We start from the raw sequence: 26,258 nt of genomic DNA, 5'->3' as shown, positions 1-26,258 counted from the left end.
TCATAAAAACAAGAAGCAACTTGTGTTTGTCCCAGGAGAGGAACAGATGATCGTGGATACAAATTTACTTTGCAAAAACGGGACTGGACTCCCATTCGGCGTATGGACTTCCTGTCCTGCGCGGTGTCACCTCCTCTGTAGTCCGGCTCGCTTCGGTGGGGATGCTGCAAGAGACGATGGAGTTGAAGCCCCCAATAAACACTCTAGTGTCGGCTGGATTATGAGAGATGAAAGGCGGACGCCGAGCGGAATAGGAAGTGATACGGAAAAATTACAGTATTACAAAACATTTTGAAGATGAAGCTACTAAAGCCGAGTTGGGTGAGCCACAACGGTAAGGAAGCGAATCCCTTAGACCAAGTTGGGGCTTTTGTTGTTGGAGTCACCGGGGGCTCCCGAGGGAAGTGATGGTGGCGGGCACCTATATATATCCACACCCGGTGTCACTTAAGATGAATTCCAGAGGGTAGTCTTTAGGCACTAAATCCCACCACGGCCACAAATGCTTGCTAACCCAACTAGCTAGCGAGACACCTCCCGGCTGCACACAGTTAACTGCTGTCACGCCAAGTTAGCCGTTAGCACACTCAATGGCTAACACGTTTGGGCCGTTTTCAGTTAGGAAGCCTTCTTGGTGTCGTGGTCGTGGATATTTCTGGTTCCTTTTATGAATAGTTTTTCAGCTAGTGCAGCAGACGTGATACTCCATGCCCAAAACAATGACAGCATGGATTGCATTTTCACCTGGTCCAAGCAGCACTTACTACACGTCATTGGTGTGTAGATTTGTGCATGTGGCGCATGCAGCGGACACATTTGCTAATAGCTCCTCCACCACTGACCAACGAGTTTGTGCTACAAATCAGAAGTTAGCCAAAACCGCTTTGCTCACCTTTTGCTTTGTTTCACACAGGGTGGTCCCACCCTGTCTAGCTCCCGCCCACTTATATTTGTGTATTGCCTTGCTTTGATTAGGGTGTTGTGACTTGAAAAGCAGCCTCTCCTTGCAGATGTATGCAGGCCACTAGTGCAAAGAGAAAACTGTTTGCCTTTCATGGCTGCCTGAAAATAGCCAGTTTTAAAGGGGCGATCCTGTCTCAAGTTTGCATGCTACATATGTACGCCCTGCCTCATGTACTGATGGGCCAATAGTGAGTCTGGCTTTTGTTATCTTGGGGCAGAGGTAGGGGGTTGCAACTAGAAAAGTGGATTTTGTTTACTGTGGGAGTGGGGGGTATGGAAAATGAAAACATTTTCCCCTAATGTATGAATGTAGTGAATGCCATGGGTCAATTGCCAGGATTTTAATTTAACCCTGGATGGCCAGGCAAATATCACAAACTCTTAACTATTTAAACGTAGCAATTAGAAGTCAATTGACTGTAATGTCTTGTTCTTCGACAGGCAAACCAATTTTTTCTGTTGACATTCACCCGGATGGAACCAAATTTGCAACCGGCGGGCAAGGTATCGAGCAAATGCATCACGAGAATGTTAAAGTCAAATCAAAAATTAATGTAAAGAATCATTTGTGATCAGGGGAGGATTCAGGGAAGGTTATGATCTGGAACATGGCGCCTGTCCTCCGTGAGGAAGATGAGAAGAATGACAACATTCCCAAAATGCTTTGCCAAATGGACAATCATTTAGGTACTGTTTTTTTTCCTGCATGAAATGTAAGAAAAACATTTAATTGTGTTAAAATCAATAACCAAACTTAAAATTTTCATTGTGTTGTTAAAATCACGGAAGATCTTCATCACTGGGATTCTCCAATAGTGGTGCTTTGACTTGCGAGTTTAAATCGCTTTGTGACCTTGCTTTGTTAAAATCACAGAAGATCTTCATCACTGGCATTCTCCAATAGTGGCGCTTTGACTTGTGAGTTTAAATCTCTTTGTGACCTTGCTCGCAAGTCAAATCACTTGTATCTAAAATCATCTTACCCCAATCAAATGAAAAGTGTTTCTAGAGATGTGTGAGACGATCTTACAGTTGGTGTTGGCTGCACTAAGAGTTGTCGTTTTTTCAGAGGTTAAAGAATATACAGTATGCCTGTGACTGTTGTATTTTCAGTCAAACTTGTTTCCACCGTGTTTGTGTTCAAATCTGCGTTCCTTAATGTGTTGTAACGGCACTGCTATTACTCTAGTTTTGGTGTGCTCACAACAGCCAACTCTAGATCAGTGGTCACAAACCTTTATGAGGGTGATTGTTACTCCGTGAGCATTGATCGTATGAAGGGTTACATGACCTGTTGCGGTTGGAGTTCATTATACATACAATATTTTTGTTGACATTTTTTTATATTGTATGACATTATTAAAAAAAAAATACTCCAAGCAAGTCACATTAAAAATTTCAAGCACAAATAATAACACATTTTTGACCTGTGCTGTTTTTAGAACATGCTTCGATGGTGCCCTAAGAGGTCCTTGCGGGCAACCATGCGTATGCGGGCACCGTGTTTGTTGACCCCTGCTCTAGATTGTCATTCGACCCATGTCAATGGCATTTTGCATCTTGTGTTGACATAATTGTCGCAGATGTCAAGCAAATTTATGTCATTGTTTTAAAAACACCATATGTAATTATTTTTGTTTTGTGTTTAGTTTGACAGTAAACATTAGTTCATATCTAAAATTTTTGGCTCCAAAACAGCAAAAAAAAAAAAAAAAAAAAAAATGTCCAAGCGATTGGTCAGATTGCGAAAAACTCGTAAGTTCAGTCTCTCACAAATACATGTATCACCGTATACACAAATATGGCAAAACTTTCTTATTTTGCCTCCTTTAAAAATTTAAAGTAAAATAGGATTGAATTTATGCTCTTTCTCTTCCTTTAAAAAAAAACCCAAAACCTTAAATTGTGTTTGTGTGCAGCATGTGTAAATTGTGTGCGCTGGTCCAACAACGGGCTGTACCTGGCATCCGGAGGGGACGACAAGCTGGTGATGGTCTGGAAACGAGCCGCGTATGTACACACAAACACACAGAGAAGTGGTGGTGGTGGTGCTGGGGAAAAAAAATCGCCAGTTCACAGCCAGCGGCTAACTTGGGCTCCCAACAACCAACTCTAGATTCCTATTTACTGATGTCCACATCTCTCGCTCCGCCAGGCTGTGCCTTTAAAGGCCAAGCACGCTCAAAGTCTCAGATATTATAATGTGGAATGTGAGGATGATGCCCTCAAGTGATCAACAATTATACCTGTACATTACAGGCACATTTTGAAAAAAGAAAGAATTGTTATCCAATTAATGAATGGAATAATCGGTTGCGTAACCAATTATAAAAATATTGGATGCCTGCAGTCCTAGTATTGATATAATGGTGTGATCATTAGGTTTATTGGTCCAAGCACAGTGTTTGGCTCGAGCAGCAAACTGGCAAACGTGGAGCAGTGGAGATGTGTCACCATCCTGAGAAACCACACTGGAGGTAACACATAAAAACATTTTAAAATAGGGGTTATACATTTTTTCAGGCATTCATGACTTGTTTTGCTGGGAGACATTTAAGTCACTTTTGGATAATAATGGTGATATTGTTTGTTGCTTTTGTAGATGTGATGGACGTCTCTTGGTCTCCTCACGATGTTTGGCTGGCGTCGTGCAGTGTCGACAATACCATTGTCATATGGAACGCGCGCAAATTTCCCGGTAAGAGAAGGAAAAGCCAAAAATGCCACTGTCTTGCTGTGGATTGTCCACTTTGGATTTAAAACATCAACATGTGTTTTATTATGCCATCTTTTTTATAAATAACTCAAATTATGGAATTATGACTTTATTGAATAATGAAAGGAATTAATACATTAATTCTTCACATTCAATTAGGCTTTACACGATCAGGGTATTGGGGGCTGATCACTGAGTTTAAAAAAAATCAATAATCACTGATCCAATGACAAGATGGAGCAATGTGTTTAAATGACTTATTTACTGCATTTACTTGTGTACTGTATACTAAGTATTTTCAAAAGTATTCTCTAGCAATTTAGACTAACTTCATGTAATTAAATTACTTTATCCATCTATCCTTCCATTTTCTTTGCCACTTATCCTCACAAGGGTCGTGGGAGTGCTGGAGCCTATCCCAGCTAACTTCGGGCACGAGGCGGGGTACACCCTGAACTGATCATCATCCATTCGCAGGGCACATAAGAGACAGACACCAGTCGCAATCACAATCACACCTGGGCGCAATTTGGAGTCTTCAATTAATCTACCATACATGTTTTTGGGAAGTGGGTGAAAGCGGACAGCCTGGTGAAAACCCACGGAGGCACGGGGAGAACATGCAAACTCCACACAGGCAGGGCTGTGATTTTTAACCCCAGTCTTCAGAACTGTGAGGCAGATTCTCTAACCAGTCACCCACTGTGCCAGTAAATTACCTTTTTGTCATTAAATTACTTGGCACGCACCAACACTTTAGAGCATGATTCAATAGAATGCTGTCATATTTCCGTACAATTGCCAAATTAATACAAATTTTGTTGTGTTGCAGCCTCATAAGACAATTTTTTGTTTTTGGTTAGGTATTTTGATGAGAAAAATAGCACTCCACAGAATTGTATGTTCCAAAAACATAATGTAGTATCCTAAACATATTGACATAAAGTTCATCATCACATTTCTAAGGTCCGGGGCCAACCCCGGACGTGCCTGAATTTTGAATTTGCATGTTTTCCCTGTGCCTGCGTGTGTTTTCTCCAGGCACTCCAGTTTCCTCCCACATCCCAAAAACATGCAACATTAATTGGACACTCTAAATTGCCCCTAGGTGTGATTGTGAGTGCAGCTGTTTGTCTCTATGTGCCCTGCGATTGGCTGGCGACTAGTTCAGGGTGTACCGCTCCTCCTGCCCGTTGACAGATGGGATAGGCTCCAGCAGTCCTGCCACCCTCGTGAGGATAAGCGGCTAAGAAAATGGATGGATGATTAATTAATTGTACAGTCCTCCTCAGGTGTGTGCTTCGTGGCCACCAGGGGGAAATATACAGATATATATATATATATATATGTAGAGAGAGAGAGAGAGAGAGAGAGAGAGAGAGAGAGAGAGAGAGAGAGAGAGAGAGAGAGAGAGAGAGAGAGAGAGAGTGTGAGTGTGTCACATCTAAAGTGACCGAATGCTGCAGTGATAGAGGTTTTTTCGCCACTAAATTGATCTTGTTCATTAGCCTATCTCTGGCGTTTTACATTGGGTGTTAGGGCCATGTTATGTGATTGTGTTCAAAACATTTATAATTATCTGTGTTTAGTTATAAAACTCAATAGGGAGTGGCAATAAACTGCTTGAAGTAAGTGTTTGGCTTCATTTTTCAGTTTCTAAAAATTTTGCTTGCAAGTCAAAGCAAAAAACTGACCCTTTTCCCTCCTCTTTTCCTTATCTATGAATGACCTTTGCCATGTCATGCTAATTGTCAGTTATTTTGTCTGCATAGGCACTGGAATGTGATCAAATGAAAGTCTCAACTGTGGCGGATCGGGTGTTTTCCCTCAGAGATGGTGACGTGTCTGCGGGGCCACACGGGCCTGGTCAAAGGTCTGACGTGGGACCCGGTGGGGAAGTACATCGCTTCGCAAGCCGACGACCACAGCCTGAAGGTGTGGAGGACTCTGGACTGGCAGATGGAGGCCAATATCACCAAGCCTTTCAGCGAGGTAGGCAGCAGGAAGATGACAGTGATCAGTATTGTTCATCACTTTAACTTAAATTGAAGTGGTGGTGGTTCATTACAAATACTTTACACACACCAAATTCCTACAGAACCTAATTTGAACAACAGTTGTACATTTAATTATTGGGTTGTGACTATATAATTAAATAAATGGTTGTTTTTTTTTTTTTTTTTGTGGGGGGGGGACAATAAAATGCAGAGGCAGTTGTGTGTGATAATGTGATTTACATTTGAGTCATAACACCCTGTGCAGGACCAAGAAATATTTTTTTCAATGTAACTTCAAATAAAACCTTAACGACCACTATAAATGTTAGTTACCTAGAACTTTGCCTGCACTGTTTGAAAATCTTTTGAGTATTTTCTTTAAGCTAGAAGATGTACTTTATATTTTTGAAGGTGTAGTTTCCAGTCGTATTTTATATACTGTACATAATGAAAAAGTAAAGAATAAGATGTCTTATTTTTGAGTCTTTTTGTAATTGTTGCAAGTCATAATCAAATGTCAAAAGTTATATATTTTTTAATGACAAAAAGATGTGAATTTTTCTAGAATAGTTTTTTGTTTGGAATTTTCCTGAGTGCATTTGGAATTTTTTTTCCAGTAAATTTCGTGGGGAAATAGACAATCATATGAAAATTCTGATTTTTCTTGATTTTATTGCCACTTTTACATTGGCTACTTCTTTTATTACATTAAGTATTGCATCCTTAGGTACTATAGATAATATTTACCTGTGTGAAAATCCAAAGAATTGTCTGACACATTTACAGACGGGTGGCGGCACGGTGGTTCAGTTGGTAAAGCGTTGGCCTCACAATTCTGAGGTCCTGGGTTCAATCCCGGACCCGCCTGTGTAGAGTTTGCATGTTCTCTCCGTGCCTGCGTGGGTTTCCTCCCACATTCCAAAAACATGCACCATTAATTGGACACTGTAAATTGGCCCTAGGCGTGACTGTGAGTACGTCTGTTTGTCTCAATGTGCCCTGCGATTGGCTGGCAACCACTTCAGGGCGTACCCCACCTCCTGCCCATTGACAGCTGGGATAGGCTCCGGCACTCTCTGCGACCCTTGTGACGATAAGCGGCGAAGAAAATAGATGCAGTTACAGACTGAAAGAAAATCCTCTATCCATGACCCTAATAAAGCAGCTAAGAAAATGATTTGATGGAAGAAAATTAATTTGTGCGGCTCATCACCTTTTGCAGTTTAGTGCAACATTGGTCAAATAAAATAATGTCAGAGATTTTATAACCAGACCTTGCCCCAAAAAGACCAAAGTCTTGCCACCTCCAAATTTTATATCATTAGGATAATTGCCTTGGTCATTTTCGAACTTCTTCAGTAAACTAGAGAAGTGCAAGCAAGAAATTCAACCAACAAAAGTCCAGTTAGCTCAATTCAATCTTTTCAGATTACCATAACCTATATGACTGAGAATCTTCTCTGACAAAAATACTAACACAATTATTTAACAGTGTATTTAACAAGCACATCATATTTTTTTATTTTCTGACAGTAAAGCAAAAATGACTTAATCAATTATACAATTAGTCTAACCATATGCAGGAAAAGCCTTGTGATGATTGGATTGGTCAGCACGTTTGTGTCATGTCCTGTGCACCAGTGTGGCGGTACCACACATGTCCTGCGTCTCTCGTGGTCCCCCGATGGCCAGTACTTGGTGTCTGCGCACGCCATGAACAACTCAGGACCCACAGCGCAAATCGTAGAGCGGGACGGCTGGAAGACCAACATGGACTTTGTGGGACACAGGAAAGCTGTCACAGTGGTGGTGAGTCTCGGGCTGTGGGCACAAATCCGAGATACTTGGATAGACATAAGTTACTAAACTTTTTTTTTTTTTAGACGTATTTGTTTAGAGATACTAAACTCACATATTATGTGTAGCTGTCAAAATGATCGTTGTCCACATGCAACAGACATTTTCTTCCATCTGTCTCCATTGGTTTGCACGGGGTTTGTTTTTCTTTTTTGATCTAAATATGTTTTTTGTTTTGTTTTTTGTGCGTGTGAGTAGAAATTCAACCCAAAGATCTTCAAGAAGAAGCAGAAGAACGGCAGCTCTTCAAAGCCCAGTTGTCCGTACTGCTGCTGCGCAGTGGGCAGCAAGGACCGCTCACTCTCCGTCTGGGTTGGTACAGGTTTTTGACTGCGTAACATACAGTACATTATACACAGATTGGAGATAAAAATTTAAGTGGTCCTTAACTTAAGTGAGGTTTTAAAACTACAGAGTCTGAAATGGGTTTTAAGTGCAAAAGTGAAGATGTTTTTTTTATCGTCAATTGTATACAATACCTGCTTTGATTATACACTTGTTAATGTCAGTAGTCCATTGGATGAAAAGGCAAGAAGGAGCATTCAAAATGATCATGATATATTTAAACATTTTGATGTTTTGTTTTCTTTGTTTTTCGTCGATTAAGATTAAAAAGTGTTTTAAATCGAAAAGAAACGTTAATAATCTTTTTTTTTTTTTAGATATTTTCGCGGCTCTGAACATTTGAGGGCCCTAGGCAAATGTTGGTGTTTGGCTACTGGTAATGGTTCTTCAAATGGTCAATTATGGTCCTTGGTTCACGTTCCTCCAAGTTGGTGGGCTACCTTTTTTTCATAAGATCTCAACCATTACCTCTTGCTGTTTAAATTTTTTATGTACATCATGGGACAGAAAGGGGTGAAAAGGACAAATACCTGTTTTTAAATATAGGGCTTAGGACAAACTTGTCAGAAAAATAATGACTTAGGTCAAGAAAAGTTAGTACTACTGTTACAAGGGTTTTGTGATTTGTGTTTGAAGTTTTCATTAATAGTATTTCTTCCTCATGTGCATCTACCAGCTGACCTCCCTTAAGCGCCCCCTGGTGGTCATTCATGATCTGTTTGACAAATCCATCATGGACATTTCCTGGTGAGTTTTTTCAAACACTGTTTGATAGATTGGTAGGATTGATGATGAAAGTCCTGCTGCTTTTGTTTTCTTAGGGATGCAGTTTCAGTTCTTCTCATTGTTTTCTTTGTGTGTGTGTGTGTGTGTGTGTGTGTGTGTGTGTGTGTGTGTGTGTGTGTGTGTGTGTGTGTGTGTGTGTGTGTGTGTGTGTGTGGTGTGTGTGTGTGTTTTGAAGGACTCTGACAGGTTTGGGTATGTTGGTATGTTCGATGGACGGCACCGTGGCTTACCTGGACTTCTCCCTGGATGAATTAGGAGACCCGCTGAGCGAGGAGGAAAAGGTCCGACAGATGGCATGCTAAAGCGGCCATGTTGTTCCCCTGGTCCCCCAGAATCCGAATCCCTATTAGTGAATATTTGCTGTTTCTTAGAACACCATCCACCAGAACATCTATGGCAAGAGTCTGGCCATCACCAGCACGCAGGAGCCCCAGCTGGCCACCACCATTATTGAGAACCCGGAGATGCTCAAATACCAGCAAGAGAGGCAAAGCTCGGCCCAGAACAACTGCGGAGTGCCTTGTGCAGACTCCTCGGCACCCAAGCTTAACAGCGTGATGAACGGGGAGTCTCTCGAGGACATTAGGAAGGTGACTGGAATACTTTTCATGCATAAAAAGCTCTATCCTTCAAATCAGTCTTTACTGACTTCCTGATGTTCCTCCCATGGTGTTTTCACAGAATCTGCTTAAGAAGCAGGTGGAGACTCGAACCGCTGACGGGAGAAGACGGATCACCCCTCTGTGCATCGCTCAGTTAGACACTGGGTAAGGATCCTCGCATTGACCCATGTCTAAGGCTGCAACGAAGGCTCAAATATTTTGAGTACTTTGAATGCAAAAAAGGCTCAAGGATTTTTTATGCCTAAGAGAGCATCTTAATTAACTCATTCACTGCCAGCCCTCCCGTTTTGATTGAGTTTGGTGTTTATGCCTTTAAGAGGCCTGGTGCGGTTGAGTAATGTGGCGTAAACGTGAAGAAAAGTTATTCTAGTATGTCATTAGTGGTGGCTGAGAGCAGCTCACAAGTTTGTGATGTTTTTGTGTTGCTGCAAGGTAAATAACGTTACTCAAAAGTCCACTGGTGACTCTCTTCCTCCTTGACTACTTCTGAGAGTATTTCAATACTATTGGTATTATATAGTAGTTGCCTGATAATGCGATACCAAGTATTGGGGATGAAAGGCTCTCATCAAACTTCGGCAAACGTCGTCATTTACACAACAATGTGACATAACCATGTAGCGTATTTTCATTGAGTCCTGAGTCTTGCTGCCACGATATCATTTCTTTGTCGGACTTTTTAAAAAATGATGATTGGCTGCACAACACTCAATTGTCCATGTTGGTGTTGTTCTTCAGGGACTTCTCCCCAGCGCTCTTCAACAGCGTTCCCATCCTGCCGTCGTCTTTGTCCAACCAGCTACCCCCACAGCTAAGCACTGAGTCCAGTTCAGGGCAGGCAGCGGCAGCCCCCTCACTAGGGGGGCTGCGACCCAACATGGACCCCACGCTCCCCCAGCCGGCACCTGCCAATGCGGCCCCCAAAGGCCTCGAGGACACCAAGGACCAAGTTCTCCCATCCAGTGTCAAGGCCGGTCTGCTCTTGACGTCCGCCTCCAAGATAGAGCCCATGAAAGCCTTGGATTCCAGGTTCACTGAGAGGTCCAAGACCACGCCAGGCATCCCCGCCGCCATTTCTTCTACCGCTGGCCTGCTGCCGCTTGAGAGGTAATTAGACTCAACCTACTAAATGGTCTTTCATAGGATTTAATTATCATTTCAAAGTCATTTAACATTATCCTTCAAATTTAATGGCTAACTTATGGTTAGATTTTGAAAAAAAATGCTCCAAGAGTTTGAGAAAGTTGTAATATAAATAAAATAATAAAACTAAAATATCAATGACTACTTTCCCGTGTGTTTTGGCAGCATCTCTGTTATCTTCAGCCAACTCACTCAGCATTGCAAATGAGAATCTGTACTCAATGCTCTTACCTGGATAAATAATTTATGTATTTTTTTTAAACAATCTTGTGGCCGTAGGGTATTACACAAACCAGCAAAAGTATAACCGCAAGTTCTCAAGAGATTGGGTTCTATGGCCTTCGATGTTGTGTGGTTGTTTTGGATCCCATGTGATCATGTAATTGATAGTGTCTTTGTCATGTTGCGAAAAAGAACTAATTTCTCGAGTATTTTGGGAAAAAGAAATATGAGTACATATAAATGTGTTATTTATCCAAATCGTTTTACTTATGTTCCACAGAAGAAATTAATGAGCAGATGAATGGTGATTCGCAAATGTTGATTGTATAGTTCTAGTCTTGTAATATCGTCATAATGCTGATGGCTCATTCAGGCCCAAAGACGTTGTGGCGTCCGTCCTGAAAGATGTGAAGGCCAAAGAGGACACGAGCAGCGACAGCGAGGACAAGATGGCCGCCATCAACAAGAACCTGGCCCTGTGCAAGCGCAAACCTGAGCCCCCGATGATGGATGGCGCCGAAGTGGTGGAGAAGCGGAAGAAGGGGCGGCCCCGCAAGGAGAAGATGGCACCGCCCATCATGAATCAATGTTTCACACAGGTAAATAATCAGAAATGTTTTTTTTTTTTTTTTTTTTTTAAAGGTCATAGTGCTTATTGTTTTTGCTTTTGTTTTTCTTTCCCCCATCCCATTCAGATAATTTCTCCCCCTGAGCGTGAGCCCGTTAGGCCTGCGGCAGCGGCGGTGGTGACGGCGCCCACTCCCGCACCGGCGGCCATTCTGACGCTGCCGACGCCCAGCTTGCAAAAGGCCTTCAGCATGCAGGTGACAGCGCAATACTTAAAAACTCGGGACACACGCAAAGGCCGACAGGAAGGGTGTCCTAACATGGGTGTGCCTGAGTGTATTTTGTGTGTTTGTCTGAGTGTGTGTCTCTGACGGTGAGTGTGTATGTGTGTCTTTCTATCTATCCATCACTGCATCTGTTTCTGTATGTTTGTCTCTTTTTGTGCATGTTTGTGTGTTTGTGTTCGTTTTTGTTTCTTTGTATGCTGTGTGTATGTGTCTCCATGTTTGTGTTGGTTTGTCTATTTGGATTTGTGTCTGTTTCTAGTTGGGTGCATGTATTTGTGTGTCTGTCTGTATCCATCTGCTTTTATGTCTACGTGGTTGAGTTTCTGTATCTGTGTGAATTTTTGTGTGTGCGCGTGTTTTTTTGTGCACACAGGTGAGCATGGAGCCGGCTGTCTTCCTGGAGGTAGAGAACGAGGTGACGTCCGCGGCTGGTTCCAGGCTCAGTCAGCTGCGATGCTCCAGAGATGGCCGTGAATGGAACACACTGCTACCCAGCTCCGTGATCGCCGCTGCGGGGAGCAGGTAACCTTCTCCTACCCCGTAACCTCTGGATCTCTCCTGTCAACCATTGGACTCCCAGGGTGTCATGTGATCTCACCCCCCCCCCTCCTCCTCCTCCACAGCGACATCCTGGTCGTGGCGTGCCAGGACAGGACGTTGTCGGTCTTCTCGTCATGCGGCCGCCGCCTCCTACCGTCCATCAAGCTAGCCTCACCCGTGTCGGCCCTCAACTGCTCAGCCCACTTTGTTATGGCACTGACTGCCGGTGCCACACTGTCTGTATGGTCAGTTCACTACGTCATGATATGTGCTTGATGTTGTCTTTGATGTCAAAAGGTGTTTAATTTCTGTGTTTTGAAGTGAGGTTTGTTTTGTCTCATTGGCGTCTTGTTTGATTGTTATGGTTAATTTTTTTTTTTTTCCTTCTGATACCATGCGTTTTTTGACGTCTTTGTCGTGGTTGCGTGTGGGGAGCTTGATTGCGTATTTTAGGCTGTGTCGTTAATGTGTGTATTTCAATGGCATCTTGTCTTTGTAATGGGGTTAATTTTGTTATTACAACGTGGTTGATTGTCTCTGATACCATGCGGTTGATGGTGTTTTAGTGATTTGCCGTGTGCTGTGGTGTCATTGAAGTGTGCTTCTTTTTCATGTCATATTATTCATGTTCTCTTTCATGGTATGTGTTGGATTTGTTTGTTGTGATGTTGACTGGATGGAGATGTTTATACTATGGGGTTGAAGAGATCTTTGAAGATTGATGTCATGTGCCTGATGATTTGGTCAATTGTGTCTCTGAAGTGTGGCTGAAAGTATTTTTGATATAGTATGATCGAGGATAGTTGGGAATTTCCTTGTGTGCATGGTGATTACATCCGTCTAGCGTTGTGGTTGAACATGTCTTTGAATCCATTTTTGATATGTGATTATGAAGTCCTTGACTTGTGCTGATCCACAGGGACCTCCGTAAGCAGAAGGCCCTGGTCAAAAACGAGTCCCTTACTACCATTTTGTCTGGTGAGACTGACGACTTCCTCCCCAAAATTCTGCCCTCAAAGCAGCCATTTTGTTGACATTCGTGTGTGTGTGTTTGAACAGGTTCAGAGGTGAACGTCTCTCAATCTCTGCTGACTCAGCAGGGTGTCCCCATCATCAGCCTGTCCAACGGCAAGTCCTTCTGCTTCAGCTTGTCTCTGGAGACATGGTGAGATGTGAACAAGTGCTCCTTTTCACTTCTTTTGTTAGTCAAGAATAGATCCTTTTCACGTGACGTCATGAGTCACATGACTTTTGTTTACGACGCCTGATGGACGGCAAACCTACAATACAACTTGCGTTTTTAGTGATCTTTTTGCGAATGTTGGCTTGCTTACAAGCGTTTTACGGCCTTTTCATCATGCTATTTCATTGTGTGGTTTATGGTTGTAAGAACGGACAGAAAAAGGGGTCTGACACTTCAGCCATTGTTTACCTTTTGCTGGGCATTCAGCTAATTTACTGTGGTATCCTCCACACTTTTTACATATCTTTTCGGAGGTCTTTGGGCTGTCAATATACCTACTAGCACCCACAGTGAGACTTTGCTTTCCAGGTTTGCGGTGGATAACATGAACCTCGTGGCTGTCGCTAGCCATACCCTTTAGCTGCACCTTTCCTAACTAGTGGGAGCTGGCTATGCCGATTGCTTTTTTCGAGCGTGTGCACTGGCCCCTGGCTGAGTAACTTTTCGCGCACACTCTGTGAGTTGGTAGCGAAAAGTATGTGGTCTCTGACCATCTCATCTCTGTTTGTGTAGTTACAGTCTGTAAGCAACAGCTTGAATTCTGTCACAAAGTGCTCACATGACTCACAGTTACGTTGCGCCTTCTCATGAAACTTATATCTAGCAAATATGGGGTTTGCTTTCGGAGTGAGATAATCTGAGAATTTTTTGTAATAAGTTTTTAGCAACTTATCTTCATCTCTGGTCAGTGTCCACGTAATGCTGACATCCCTCCTTTATCGCCGATCCACAGCAGGAGGAAACTGCACTTTTCCTCTTCATCCCTGCTTTTAAACAGTCCCGTGAACATGAGTTCAGCGTGTTGCTTGAATCCCCGCCACGCATCTGGCAAATTGGATGAGTTGGAACACCGAACACCCCGCGTTGTCTTCCTTTTTTTTCCCGTGAGTTTTTTTTTTCTTTCTGTGAGTCCGTAGTTATAATACCGTCACGCTGACACCATGTTATGATCTTGCTGTTGTGTTATTGAATAACATGGACATCCAACTGTACTTTTTAACATGGGTGATATTTATTTTGCTTTTCCCCCAGCCAACCTCTCTAGCTCAAATCCTTATCATCCTGTCTCATCGCGCCCCGCTGACGTCGACACAATCACGATCACACCACACTTGCTATATACGAGAAGTACTGTCGCTCAATCTAATAATAATGAGACGATACTTGCTCTCGAGTTTCATATGTGGCTTCTTTCTTTATTCCTCACTCCAGCGCAAGTGCCTCAATCGCCTCTGGTTACAGTGTTCGTTTGTCAAAGGACTTTCAAGATAAAAGATCAAACGATCTTCTTCCTCTTCTTTTCCTTTCGGCTTGTCCCGTTAGGGATCGCCACAGCGTGTCATCTATTTCCATCTTAGCCGATCTTCTGCATCTTCCTCTCTAACCCCAACTCCCCTCTTGTCTTCCCTCACCATATCCCTAAACCTCCTCTTTGGTCTTCCTCTCGCTCTTTTGCCTGGCAGCTCCATCCTCAGCACCCTGCCACCAATATACTCACTCTCTCGCCTCTGAACTTGTCCAAACCATCGAAGTCTGCTCTCTCGAACCTTGTCAGCAAAACATCCAACTTTGGCTGTCCCTCTAATGAGCTCATTTCTAATCCTATCCAACCTGCTCACTCATCGCGAGAACCTCAACATCTTCATTTCTGCTGCAACTGTTGCTAAAACATTACAGTATACACATAGCGCTTCCAAGCCATGATATGCAGACACAATCTTGGCGTCCAAAATGGCGTTGTAAACAAAAACACGTGATTGGCGTGACGTCAATGAAAAGTATCTATTAGTCAGTGACAGTGTATTTGACAACAGTAACTACTCGTAAGAGGTCACAGAGGGTAGTTTGACAATAAATGTGTGCTCAGCCTGATTGATTCATCCGGTTTTCATGATGCAGGTGATAGTGAATAGTGAATTGAGGTGTGGGGCTATGGTCTGTCTGTGCGTGTGGGTGAGCGTGTGTGCATTTGTCTGTTTCCGCCCTTTTACAGTATCTTTGTATCTTTGTCTGACCGACAAATTGTTGCATACTGGGTAAACTGTATTTATACTGTGTTGGTACTGTATCCTCGTGTTGCTCAATACTGACTCCTGCCGGATGTTAAGTGTCATTGGACCCAACCTATACACTATTATTCAGGGCAGGGGTGTCAATGAAATTTTTGTTGTGGCCCAGATTGCAAAATCTTTAATTCCCTTATCATATTCACACATGGAATGTATGAACTAGTTTTGGAATCAGAAATCCCAAAAATGAGTCAAACAAAATTAGCTGACAAAGGGTGGGGGTCCATTCTCGAAACTCAAATGACAGAAGTCAAGTTTTTTTTTTTAAATGCAATTAACACTTATGTATTAAGTCCATGTGAAAGAGTCACTCTATGATTGTCTGAATAGCCAAAATCTGAGACCTTCAAAGTAATGTGAACACCGCCACACGGTTTCGACCTATGAACTCAGCACATGGATCCACACATTGGTGGTGTCTGTCTGTCTTTGTGTGTCTTTGCAAGTGTGTATGTTTGTATCCATCTGTTTGTGGGAATGTGTGTCTGTGACGTGTTCTGCCTGTCTGAATGTGTGTGATGATTACATTACATTCATTCACTTAGCCAATCGCAGGATGCTCATTGGGGGGGCCGGGTTTTTTTGACAATCGTTGGCTGTCCTGCTCAGGACGCTGATCGCCGATCGAGGAGATTGCTTGGTCCAATGCGCTGATTTCAGGAGCTGCCTTCCTACCCAGGAAGCATCTGGTGCCTCAGGACCTCTGGCCACGTTGCAGGGACGCAACCTCAAGTAAGGCTCAAGACCAAAGCGATAGAAAAAGTCGTAAGAAAACAAACGTGACACTTGTTCTTCCTTCTTCTTTCTTGCCCACCTCCTGGTAGCGCCGGCCGCATGGCGTCCCGTTTCTCGACCGCCCCGCACCACTTGCAACAGAGCATGACTTTGGCCTTCTTGGAGAACCAGCTGGCGGCAGCTCTCACACTGCAGTCAGCATCTGAATATCGCTACTGGCTGCTCATATACACACGCTTCCTCGTCAACGAAGGTAGCCAAAAACCTCATTGAGGTCCGACCACCAGCCACTGCACTTATGTCATTATTTATCTTCGGTGACTTAATTTGAATCAAAGTCCCAGGGTAGCCTCCAACACTCCTACAGCCCTTGTGAGGATAAGCGGCTTGGAAAATGGATGGATGGATGGATGGATGGATGAATGATTATTGTGCAAATGGTGCAGACACTTCTCAAGTACAAGTAGCTGGTATTGGTCATTAACAGATATGCAGGTAGTGCAGAGTGCACAAATAATGTATAATTGGTGCAACAGAGATGTGACAAAAATGGTGCCTCAAGAATCAACAGATGCAAAATGTTTTGGGTGATGACTGCCATGCCTAAAAGCACAGGAAGTGTTCCATTTTGGTTTGAGGCACCCATTACAGGCTCCTTTTTTTCATATCCACAGACAGGCCTTGTTCCTCACTGCTTACAAATGTAATCATTTTTATTATACATAAGAGAAGCAAAACATGTCCTCAAATGAAAGGAGGTGTTGGTGTTTACATTGGTTCCTCTTTCAGGCTCTGAATTTCGTCTGCGAGAACTTTGCAAGGACCTTCTGGGTCCCGTTCACAAATCGTCTTCTACAGCATGGGAGGCCACCACACTGGTAAGACGCATTGATCAAACAAACCGACATTGTCATTATTAGGTTATTATATGTGTATCTTATTATTCTCCAGATGTTCGCCGTACTACTCCTTCCACATTTCTCCGATGAGTCAAACTATCCCAACTATAATATATTCACCCGATACAGGACACAACATTTCTACTTTTAACGCAATTCCATGTATGCGCTGCAGAATAATTTAGTTTAAAATCAATCAATCATTGCACATTTGACACATGACCAATACAAAGCATGCTTTCAACTTCAAATTATTGATCTCATTCAAGACGCCTCGGAAAGTGCTGTAGTCATCTCATTTGCAAAATCCCCACATTTTCACTGTAGATTATTTCATAGTTCGTCTGCTCTTTCCACATTTCTCAACCTCTTAACTCGTTCAGGACATCTTGGGAATTGTCTTATTTTTCCCCAAAAAAGTGCACAAATAGCAAGTTATTTTAAATATTGAACAACGGAAGCCATTACTGCTGTAAACTGTTTAACTCATAAAATCTCTATTAGCCCTCATCATCTTTCCAATTGTGTGTACCAAGCGTATGTGATGTGAAGTTGTGATTTTGTGTGATTGTGTGTGCTGATTACCTATCTTCTGTTCCCACCCCCCGCGGTGTGTTCAGGGTTTGCTCAAGCGGGAGTTGTTACGTGAAGTTCTGCCTGTCATCGGAGAGAACCTGCGATTCCAAAGACTGTTCACAGAGTATCAGGACCAGCTAGAGCAGCTGCGCAACAAATAACACGCACACACCCGCGTTTTGAGTTTGGCTCAGTTCTCAACTTGGACTTCCTACACGGAGCGAGGCCCCGCGGGCGTCGGCACAATGCAAACAGGAGACATCAGAGCTTGTCCTCTCGAAGAGCCACGCAAACAGGAGATGTGGGAGCTCGTTGTCTTGTCTCATCAGCGCTTGACTGGAACCTTCATCTAGAACCTTCCTCCTCATCTATGCACCAGTCGCGAACGCAACATGCTTGAACCAAAGCGATGGCTTCAAATGTACAAAAAAAGAGAAGTCCGCACTCCTGCCCATCACAACCTTTCACAACCGCGAGCAAAAGTCTTTAAGAAATTTTTTTTTTTTTCTCCCCTTTTCTGTCAACGAATCGACTGAGCAGAACCTTTTGAAAAGTTGGCAGTCGTCGTTCACACCCCAGGAACACATTCACACCTTACAACACCCAAAGGACTAGTCCATACCTAGTGTGAACTCATCCTTTCCATGTCGAAAGCAGGCGTTTGTTTTCTCCATAACCGTTGTAATCTTATCCGTACTGGGTATGAGGCACAACATCAACGGATGTGTGAACGGATCTGAACAACTTGGCAATGCATTATGAGTCCGTGGGAATGATTTCATACCAGATATAAAGGGAATGTACCGGGTGTGATCATGTCATGTCCATATCTGGTGTAAACGTGTCTATACCAGATTTGAACAATTTCATAACAGGTGTAAATATGTTTGTGAGTGATGTGAATGATGCGTACTAAGTGGAAACATCGGTATGATCTTGTCAGTCCAAGGTATGGCGCCATGTCCATACAAGGTACGATTGCGTCCACAACCGACGTGACCGGTTGAATACCGACTCCATAGCAGATGTAAAAGGGTTTGTGCCACGTGTGAACATCTCCGTACCAGGCAGAGATGCGTCCATATCCCGAACTTAGCGATTTTGTACAGATGAGAACATGTCTATGATCGGTGTGAATGATTTCTTGTTGGGTGGTTCCGTAAAACAAATGGCGTCCATAACCAGTGGCATCTGATCCAGACTGAGTGTGAATCATTTTAGTACCTGGTGTGGGCATGTTTGCAGCAGACAGAAGGTTGGCCACACCAGGTTTGAATTATTTTATATCCGATGTGAATATGTGTGTGCCGGATGGGAAGGATTCTGCAAGCGGAAAACAATTTCATACCTCACAAGAATTTCTCCTTTATATGTGTGAATTATTTCTCATGGCTATGAAGCTCTTTGTAACTTGTCTGTATCAAGTGTGAATGATTTTGTACCTGGTTTAAACAGGTCTGTACCAGATTTAAAGTGTTCAGACAAGTGTGAATGATTCCATACGTGATGGGAGTGATTGTCAGCGCTGCAAATGATTTCTTAGCAGGTCTTAACCTGTCCACACCAGGTGTAAACGCATCTGTAACTTGTGAACTTGTCCAAACCAGGTATGAAGGATTTCACAAGTTAGGAGTTTTGTCCGTACCAGATGTAAAGAGTCTGCACCAGGTGGGATTGATTCAGTAAGCGTGAACCTGTCCATACGCAATGTACTTACATCTAACTCGTATGAACTTGTCCTAAGCAGCAACAGTTCCATACCAGGTGTGAAGAATTTCATACCTGATAATTAGAATAATTCCAAAACTAAACGTGAAAGAGTCCGGATCACGTGTGTGTGTGTGAACGCGTCGACAACGAGGGGAAATTCATTCTTATGTGGTGGGAGCTTGTCCATAGACGATGTGAAAGATTTCATACCTGGTAGATTAGATGCTAAGTGGTCCATACTTCATACTTTAATCCTTCCCAAGTATGAGCTGTTGAATATGGGCTGTGAAGCTGTTTGTGCCGGTTGTGAACTATTTGACGTCAGGTGTGAAAGCGGAGTGACTTCTGTCTGAAGCCAAGGTCAAATTAAATCACTACGCAGCCTAAAGCGATTTAAAAAAAAATATCACAATGCTTTTATTCTGAAAAGTCCAGTCAACTTCTGTCCGGCCTGTGTATTTCATTAAATCATGGTTAGATGAAACAAAACTGCCGCTGACTGTCGAGCAGTCCGAGGTGTACCCCGTTTCTCGCCAAAAGTCTCACCTGCCACCCGAATGAGGACAAGCGTGTGTGTGACAAGGTCTAAGAAATGGACAAATAAAATAAGAGTGACATGGCCTCCTGTTTTAGAGGAGGCAAGCCATAACGCACTTGTTTTGTTTTTGTGTCAACCATGATTGACTCCTTTTGATGGGTCAGTAATTGTAGCATGATCAGCAATGAATGACACTCGGAGGTCTTTTGTAAATGACCAACAGAGGGAGCTTCAAATGACTTTATTTGTTGTGTGTTGTGCAGGCTGTGACAATCGCACCAGCTTGTTTGTGTGCGTTTTTCTTGTTTTGATTTTCTTGGAGCGTGAGTTGTTTTTAATGTTTATACATTTGGGGGCGGGAGGATCTGGAACAGTCAAGGAGATGTCAAATGTTGCTTGAAAGAGAAAAAAAAAATAAACATTTTGCTACATTCTCATGACTTTATTGTGTATTACAATTTTACACAATCATTTTGAAGTGCTACTTGTGGATTTGGCAACTCGAAATTTGAGAGGGTGAGGGGAGAACATTGACTGTGATTCATTGGAAAAACACCCATTGACAATTTTTGTACTCAGGCATGTATCATAATAACTTCTTAAAGTACCTAAGGGGTGCCAAACGTGTCGATGCGCGTGGCCCGGCGTTGTCGCTTGCCAGCGTTAGCCCCGACGCGGAGATTGCTCGGGTGGGGAGGTGGTTTGGCCGCACGTGGGGAGTATGAAGGAGCTCTCCCCCACCACTGAGCACCCCTGAAGTAATTGCTTTGGCTGGCATGGGTCCTCCTAAGTACACTTCATTCTGTCATGTATACTGTCGGGAAGTCTGTTGTTAGTTAGAAATGATCAACATAATCTAAATATGGCTCGAAATGATAGGGTAATACTGCCCGGTCAGTTCACTCGATTGTGAGATGTTCTCTTCTTCGAAAAGAGCTTCTGTGTCAAAAGGGGCGTCGTAAAAATCCGAAAATCTCTGTTGTTCGTCTCCCATAGCAGGTGGCACAGGGACTTCTCAATGGCGAGTGTCCCAGTGTGACATCTGCAAATGACGTTGCAGGCAATTTGGCCGCCACTGGGATGTCGAGTGAGACTTCCACAACTTTGCACGGGAATGACACGCTCTCCACGGCTGTCAGTGGACCTTTAGACAGGATGGTGAAGGAAAACTGCATCTCTACTGACAATGTCTGGGAGGTTGTGTTCTCCTGCACAAGAACTCGATTGGACTACAAATCAAGAAACTGATTCAAATTCAAGGATGGCGGCTTCGCACTTTTATGGAACAGAAGGGTGACTTTATTGGTAGCTTTTTATATACTGCATAACTGTTTCTATACCTTTCTTTTGGACATCTTTGAGTCATTCGCTTATATTTGTCGCGTGAACAAAAACATTTTTAAAAAATGGGGGAAAATATATGGAGCAATGTTTTTGAATTTTGCTTTTAAATTCATTCCTTTATTCAGTCAAAAAAATTAAAGATTAAAGAACCAGTGTAGACACTGAAGAAGTATGTGACGCTTTTATATTGAGACAAATAAAGTGAGAGATTTCTTTTTTTTAAATACAAGAAACTGTAAATGTATATATTTTTTACTGATGGTGTTGAAATGTTATCTGGTATTCACGACGCTCTTTACACATCAACTGGTCTTTGAAACTCTGCAGTCAAAGTTCATAGGTTGGCGCCAGTGCTTATCCAATGTCGTAGGAGCTGGTGCGCAATGGTCTGTTTGGGTGGGATGACGAGGCCCGCGTGGGCGGGTTCCGGGCGGGATCCTCCACCCAACAGCGCCTCCATCACCTGACCGCAAAAGACACACACAAAAAAAAAAAAACAATCATAAAGGGCAGTTTAGAAATGCAGTGTTCATTTTTTCACCTGTTGCCGCGGAAACCATCTGGCCTCCTCTATCTCGTCACGATCCACGCTGATGTCCGTCGTCACGGCGACGCACAGACAGCCGATCATGAGCTGCGAGGGCATGGGCCAAGGCTGACAGGAGACGTAGCGGACGGCGCCCACCCCCACGCCGCTCTCCTCGCACACCTCACGCCGCGCTGCCGCTTCCAGCGTCTCACCTGATGTCACTTCCTGTCACTTTCTGTCACTTCCTGTCACGTGTGTGGGTGCGTGCACGCGTGGTTACCAGGTTCCACAAAGCCAGCCAGGCAGGAGAACATTCCGGGGGGGAAGACGCTCTTCCGGCCCAGGAGACACTGGTTGCCGTCGGGGTGGACCACCAGCATAATGACGACGGGGTCTGGAAGGAACAGAACAGAACGAGAATAACAATCAAACACCGGTTGTGGTTTTTGGAAAGGGTCTGTCCATACATGTATGTGTAGCAGAGGGCCTGTTTCAACCAGTGCTTGTGGTACCGGCGTGTACCAGTTTGTGTGTCTACCAGTGTAAATGAATGTGCGTGCAGTTACCAGTGCGGGGGTAGCAGGTGTTGTGTACTCCCTTGTTGCTGGGGCACTCTTGATTCCGGCAGCTCCTCTTGTGCCCTCCTTCCTCAGAGACGGTGGCGCTACCGCACGTGGAGCAGAAAGCGTAACGGCGGTGCCACGCCAGCAGTGCGCGGGCCGGAGCCAGCACACCTGAAACAACAGCAAGAACAAGAAAACAAGGCGCAAGGTACTCATCGGTGACGTAAAGGAAATATACCACAAAAAACATTATATATTATTGACACTCACAGAACTTTGGGTGAAAGCTTTACTCCATTTTTTGGGCTCATGCCAAAGCCGCTTCTAACATAAAAATACTACTTTGGCGCCTTCCTGTGGCATTTGTAGGGAATTACAAATCTTTTGGGGTGGACGTGAATTATTTTTGTCAATTTTGTCAGCCATGGGAGAATACATGAAAGAGACATTATCAGGTACATAAATGTACATTATATAAATTCCATGTGTCCCACAAAATATGTGTAACAGTACTACTCAAGTGCTGGGGTCTCCTTTCTCATTTCTTGTGAAAGTTCTGTACAAACTTGTTTCGAAACAAATTTTTGAATGTGTAGAATGTATCCAGCCCACTCTTTGTACTTATTTACGCGCTTACTTCTTGTATGACGTTAGAGTTATAATGGACCTTTCCGACCTGTCAATCCCTCGTACAATAATAGCCAATCAGATAGCAGCATTGGCTTGACACGCCCCTGCCGCCATGTTGTCCCACAAGCAATGCTGGTTGTCAGTAGCGTGCGCTTGGAAAAGTTAATGTTACGAAGAAAATGGTCCTCAGATGCGCAGATGAGAACGTGCAATTTTGACGCAAGATATCCTGCTAGGTTACTAGAGGGCCGGTTGATTCGCTCTCCAAAGCCTAAAACACAGTTGACCAAGTGTCTACGATGGATAAAGGCTTGCGGAAGACCACACGTACAACTAAATGTGAAAAATATCAACAAACACAAGGCTGTATGTTCGAAGGTAAACGAGGGAGAAGTATCTCCTGTGAGTTTGATGTCATTATTATCAGTGCTTTATACATTGCAGGAGAACAACTTTCACTTCGTTAGTCTATCGCTGACCTGCTAAATAAAGTGTGTCATGTTTTATGCCGGAGAGTCGGGTTAGTGACACGTAAATGTACCATGTCATGCAAGAGAAATGTCTATTTGCCTATTTGTATCACATCAGACTTTTAAGAAAGAGCACTGAGTTCCATTACGAGCCAAGTCAAAATTTTTCATCTGGTGACTACGGTACTGGCTGAGTTAATCACCATGATTGAAATGCACCTGTAGAAAATCAACCCTAACTCACTTGTGAAAACTACAACGATGTTACTTGATCTTTCCAAGTAAAAAGTACTCACCCTGCTTTAAATGCGCAGCACGATTCCACTATTTTATCCTGTTGGATTTCAATGTGAAGTTTGTGAGGGGTCAAACTTTTTTTGCATCGATCGTCAATGTTTCGCCGTAACTCTGACATTGCGTCCTACTCCCTCCAAAATTTTAATTCCGTGTACATAACTCTGCGTGAAATAGTTGAGACCTCTCTGTAGAACTGTCTTGGACAAGTGTGACGCATGAAAAGAAAACATGAAAAGACCAGAAGAGATGACAAGAAAAGAGGAGATGAGAAAAAAAGAAGAAATGAATAGGAAAAGAAAATAGATTGGAAAAAATAGAAGAAAATGAGTAGAATTAGAAGACAAAGATGGAGAAGAGGAAGGAAAGTGAAATAATGGTAAGAATAAGAAAAGTAGATGAGACGAGGAGGAGAAAAAAGATGAACAGACTAGCAGGAGAATGGAGACTAAAATGAGGACAATGATGAAAAGAGGAGAAGGTAAAGAACAGTAAGAAGATGGCGACGGGAACCAAAAGAAGAATTTGACAGATGACCATGGAAGCGACGCCGTCGTCGTTCTCACCGGCGTCGTCGTCGCTGAGGTTGAGCAGGTCGCGTTGCGGCGAGGACGCGAAGGAGCACTTCCCCTTGGAGTGCGGGCAGCGCTCGAGCAGCGCGGCGCCGTCCTCGTCGCTGCTGAGGGCAAACCAGGCCGGGAGCTCCTCGGACGAGCTTTTCCCACCGCTTCTCCTCTCCACGCCCAGGAAGACCAACGAGGCATCCGACCGGTCCACAAGATCTTTGACGGCGTCGTAGCCCAAACGACACAAATGCTGCGCTCCCTGGGAGGAGTCAACAGCAAAGTAAACCAAACCGAGCCAAAAGAACCACCACCATGAAAAAAACAAAAACGTTAAAACAGTAAGGACATGGTTATAATAACGGGGTTAAGTCTAGAAATAAAAATGTGAAGAAGGTGCAACCTGCTGGTCCCGGCAGATCATGGGGCTGAGGCCGGAGAAGAGCAGAAAGACCGACTCCGGATGCTTCTTCCTGTCGTCCAGCCACACGCTGTCAGTGCGCTTGGCGCTCAGACGGTCCAGAGGCTCACGGCCGAAGTAGTTCTCGCGGCTTTCCGCGTCGACGTCGCCCAATAGGACGGAGACATTTTGGTGACCCCAGAACTTGGCCACGTCTGACGCGCTTTGACCAACGCTGATCACCGAACTCTTGTCGCACCTGAAGACAACAACAGCAGGAACGCAAAGAGAACAAAGTGACTTCAAAAAGAACCTCAAACTTTAAAAAGTTAAACTCCTGTTTAACACGAGATTAATCTCAATTGGTTCGTTGTGAACAGAGGCACCCCCCGCCCGCAAACCTGCCATTAGAACAGTCGACATTTTCGTTTACCCATGTCGGAGTAGCGTTTGGACCACGTTTTGATGTCCGTTCCTGGCGCCGACCATGAGCGCCGTCCATCCTCTCGGGTCCGTCCGCTCGAGCAGAGACGGGACGGCGGCCAGCAAGGACGTCACCTGGGCGGCGTCCCCCCGAGACGCCGCGTCCAGAAACCTCTCTACGACTTCCTCTTCGCCCGCCCGTGACATCCTGCCTGCGGAGAATACATTAGGCACACCAAACACACAGAGGATAATCGGATTACTTTTAACTGACACTGATTGATTTCACAAAATTAAATCAGGAATCGTTTGGGATTTTTTTGGTTTTTATTTACTTTGGATTTTTTTATTTATTCCCATATCCGTTTTTATTGTTTATACTTTTTATTTGATGAATTAAATATTTGTGCAGGGTTCTAGTCACGATTTTTTAAAAATTTGTATCTACTGTATAAAGTGAACAAAAATAACCCTTTTTTAGGAGTAAAACCTTATCAGCGTCCCTATAATGTTGTATTTACGTCCCGCCCCTCTTTCTAACTGGTGCAAACAGCTGTCAATAAACGAAGTTGAGCTTTTCTCTTCAACGCTTTAAGAAATTTACAGTACGCCCAGACTTGCGTCCATTAACATTCGAACTGCGTTAAAAGCACAGCAATATCAAAAATAAAACGCAAAAACCAATATTCGGACTGCAATTTAATGACTTTTCGCTGCGAAACTTTCTCCAACCTTCCTAATGTACTGGAGCCCTGAAGGAGGCTAAGCTAACTAGCTTAATCCTCAGGAGCAAAGGTTATGTGAGTGCGTTGAAGCAGAATTAATCTTAAATGAAGCAAATGAATGCAATTCATGAAAAAAAAATACCTGAAACCGGCGGACAACAAGCACGGCGACGTCTTCCTTGTTGCAGTGCAAGTTACGTCAGTGAGATGCGTTCAAGAGCATCCACCAATTTGAACTTCTACGATTTCTGTTCCTGTATCTCAATTCGACAAATCACAACACTTTGCTTTTCTTTACAACTTCAACTTCTTTACAACACTATACATTATCATGAATGATAACTGATGAAGAATCTCTCCATTAAATCGCGATAACTTCTTAGTGTTGGTTTCTTCTGTCCGAGGGGTGGCACGATGAGGTAACCTGTTTTGGGCTTTGGCCTCACACTTCTGTGAACTGGGGTTCGAATCCCGGCCCCGCCTGTGTGGAGTTTGCATGTC

The 26,258-nt window shown here is 43.6% G+C and overlaps 2 protein-coding genes across 4 annotated transcripts; one reads left to right on the top strand and one right to left on the bottom strand.

The window, feature by feature from the left end:
• The first annotated feature begins 84 nt into the window (after positions 1-84).
• LOC133498928 (protein HIRA) lies at positions 85-19,927 on the top strand. Of its 3 annotated transcripts, none has more exons than XM_061816233.1 (24): positions 85-334; positions 1,405-1,467; positions 1,540-1,650; positions 2,883-2,973; positions 3,346-3,440; positions 3,566-3,661; positions 5,511-5,671; positions 7,318-7,485; positions 7,732-7,845; positions 8,555-8,625; positions 8,840-8,945; positions 9,036-9,254; positions 9,346-9,431; positions 10,026-10,394; positions 11,026-11,251; positions 11,348-11,476; positions 11,880-12,028; positions 12,130-12,291; positions 12,966-13,024; positions 13,106-13,211; positions 15,968-16,090; positions 16,183-16,346; positions 16,883-16,971; positions 17,613-19,927. In XM_061816233.1, exons 1-24 carry the CDS (start codon positions 298-300, stop codon positions 17,727-17,729), a joined length of 3,111 nt encoding a protein of 1,036 aa, XP_061672217.1. In that variant the 5' UTR covers positions 85-297; the 3' UTR covers positions 17,730-19,927. The 3 variants fall into 3 exon arrangements, with proteins under 3 accessions (XP_061672217.1, XP_061672220.1, XP_061672218.1); XM_061816234.1 differs by lacking the exon at positions 85-334 and adding an exon at positions 1,001-1,151; XM_061816236.1 differs by lacking the exons at positions 15,968-16,090; positions 16,183-16,346; positions 16,883-16,971; positions 17,613-19,927 and adding an exon at positions 14,023-14,326.
• Positions 19,928-20,935: 1,008 nt separating this feature from the next.
• nudt12 (nudix (nucleoside diphosphate linked moiety X)-type motif 12) lies at positions 20,936-26,032 on the bottom strand. The gene is made up of 8 exons (XM_061816249.1): positions 25,900-26,032; positions 25,043-25,244; positions 24,613-24,868; positions 24,213-24,471; positions 22,256-22,423; positions 21,970-22,083; positions 21,702-21,901; positions 20,936-21,623 (listed from the first exon to the last, which is right to left on the bottom strand). Exons 2-8 carry the CDS (start codon positions 25,237-25,239, stop codon positions 21,495-21,497), a joined length of 1,323 nt encoding a protein of 440 aa, XP_061672233.1. The 5' UTR covers positions 25,240-25,244; positions 25,900-26,032; the 3' UTR covers positions 20,936-21,494.
• Positions 26,033-26,258: the final 226 nt, after the last annotated feature.

Source organism: Syngnathoides biaculeatus, chromosome 4 (assembly GCF_019802595.1).
Source record: "Syngnathoides biaculeatus isolate LvHL_M chromosome 4, ASM1980259v1, whole genome shotgun sequence".
NCBI classification, from domain to species: domain Eukaryota; kingdom Metazoa; phylum Chordata; class Actinopteri; order Syngnathiformes; family Syngnathidae; genus Syngnathoides; species Syngnathoides biaculeatus.
This window is presented reverse-complemented; position numbering and strand designations above follow the sequence as displayed.

Bases quoted from the DNA above. Each gene is read 5' to 3' on its own strand.
- LOC133498928 (XM_061816233.1), top strand. From the start codon at position 298: ATGAAGCTACTAAAGCCGAGTTGGGTGAGCCACAACG. The intron at 7,846-8,554 runs GTTGGTACAGGT...TGCATCTACCAG, and splicing joins ACCGCTCACTCTCCGTCTGG to CTGACCTCCCTTAAGCGCCC. The intron at 9,255-9,345 runs GTGACTGGAATA...GTGTTTTCACAG, and splicing joins CTCTCGAGGACATTAGGAAG to AATCTGCTTAAGAAGCAGGT.
- nudt12 (XM_061816249.1), bottom strand. From the start codon at position 25,239: ATGTCACGGGCGGGCGAAGAGGAAGTCGTAGAGAGGTTTCTGGACGCG. The intron at 24,869-25,042 runs GTAAACGAAAAT...TGTTGTCTTCAG, and splicing joins CAAACGCTACTCCGACATGG to GTGCGACAAGAGTTCGGTGA. The intron at 21,902-21,969 runs GTAACCACGCGT...AAGTGACATCAG, and splicing joins GGCTGGCTTTGTGGAACCTG to GTGAGACGCTGGAAGCGGCA.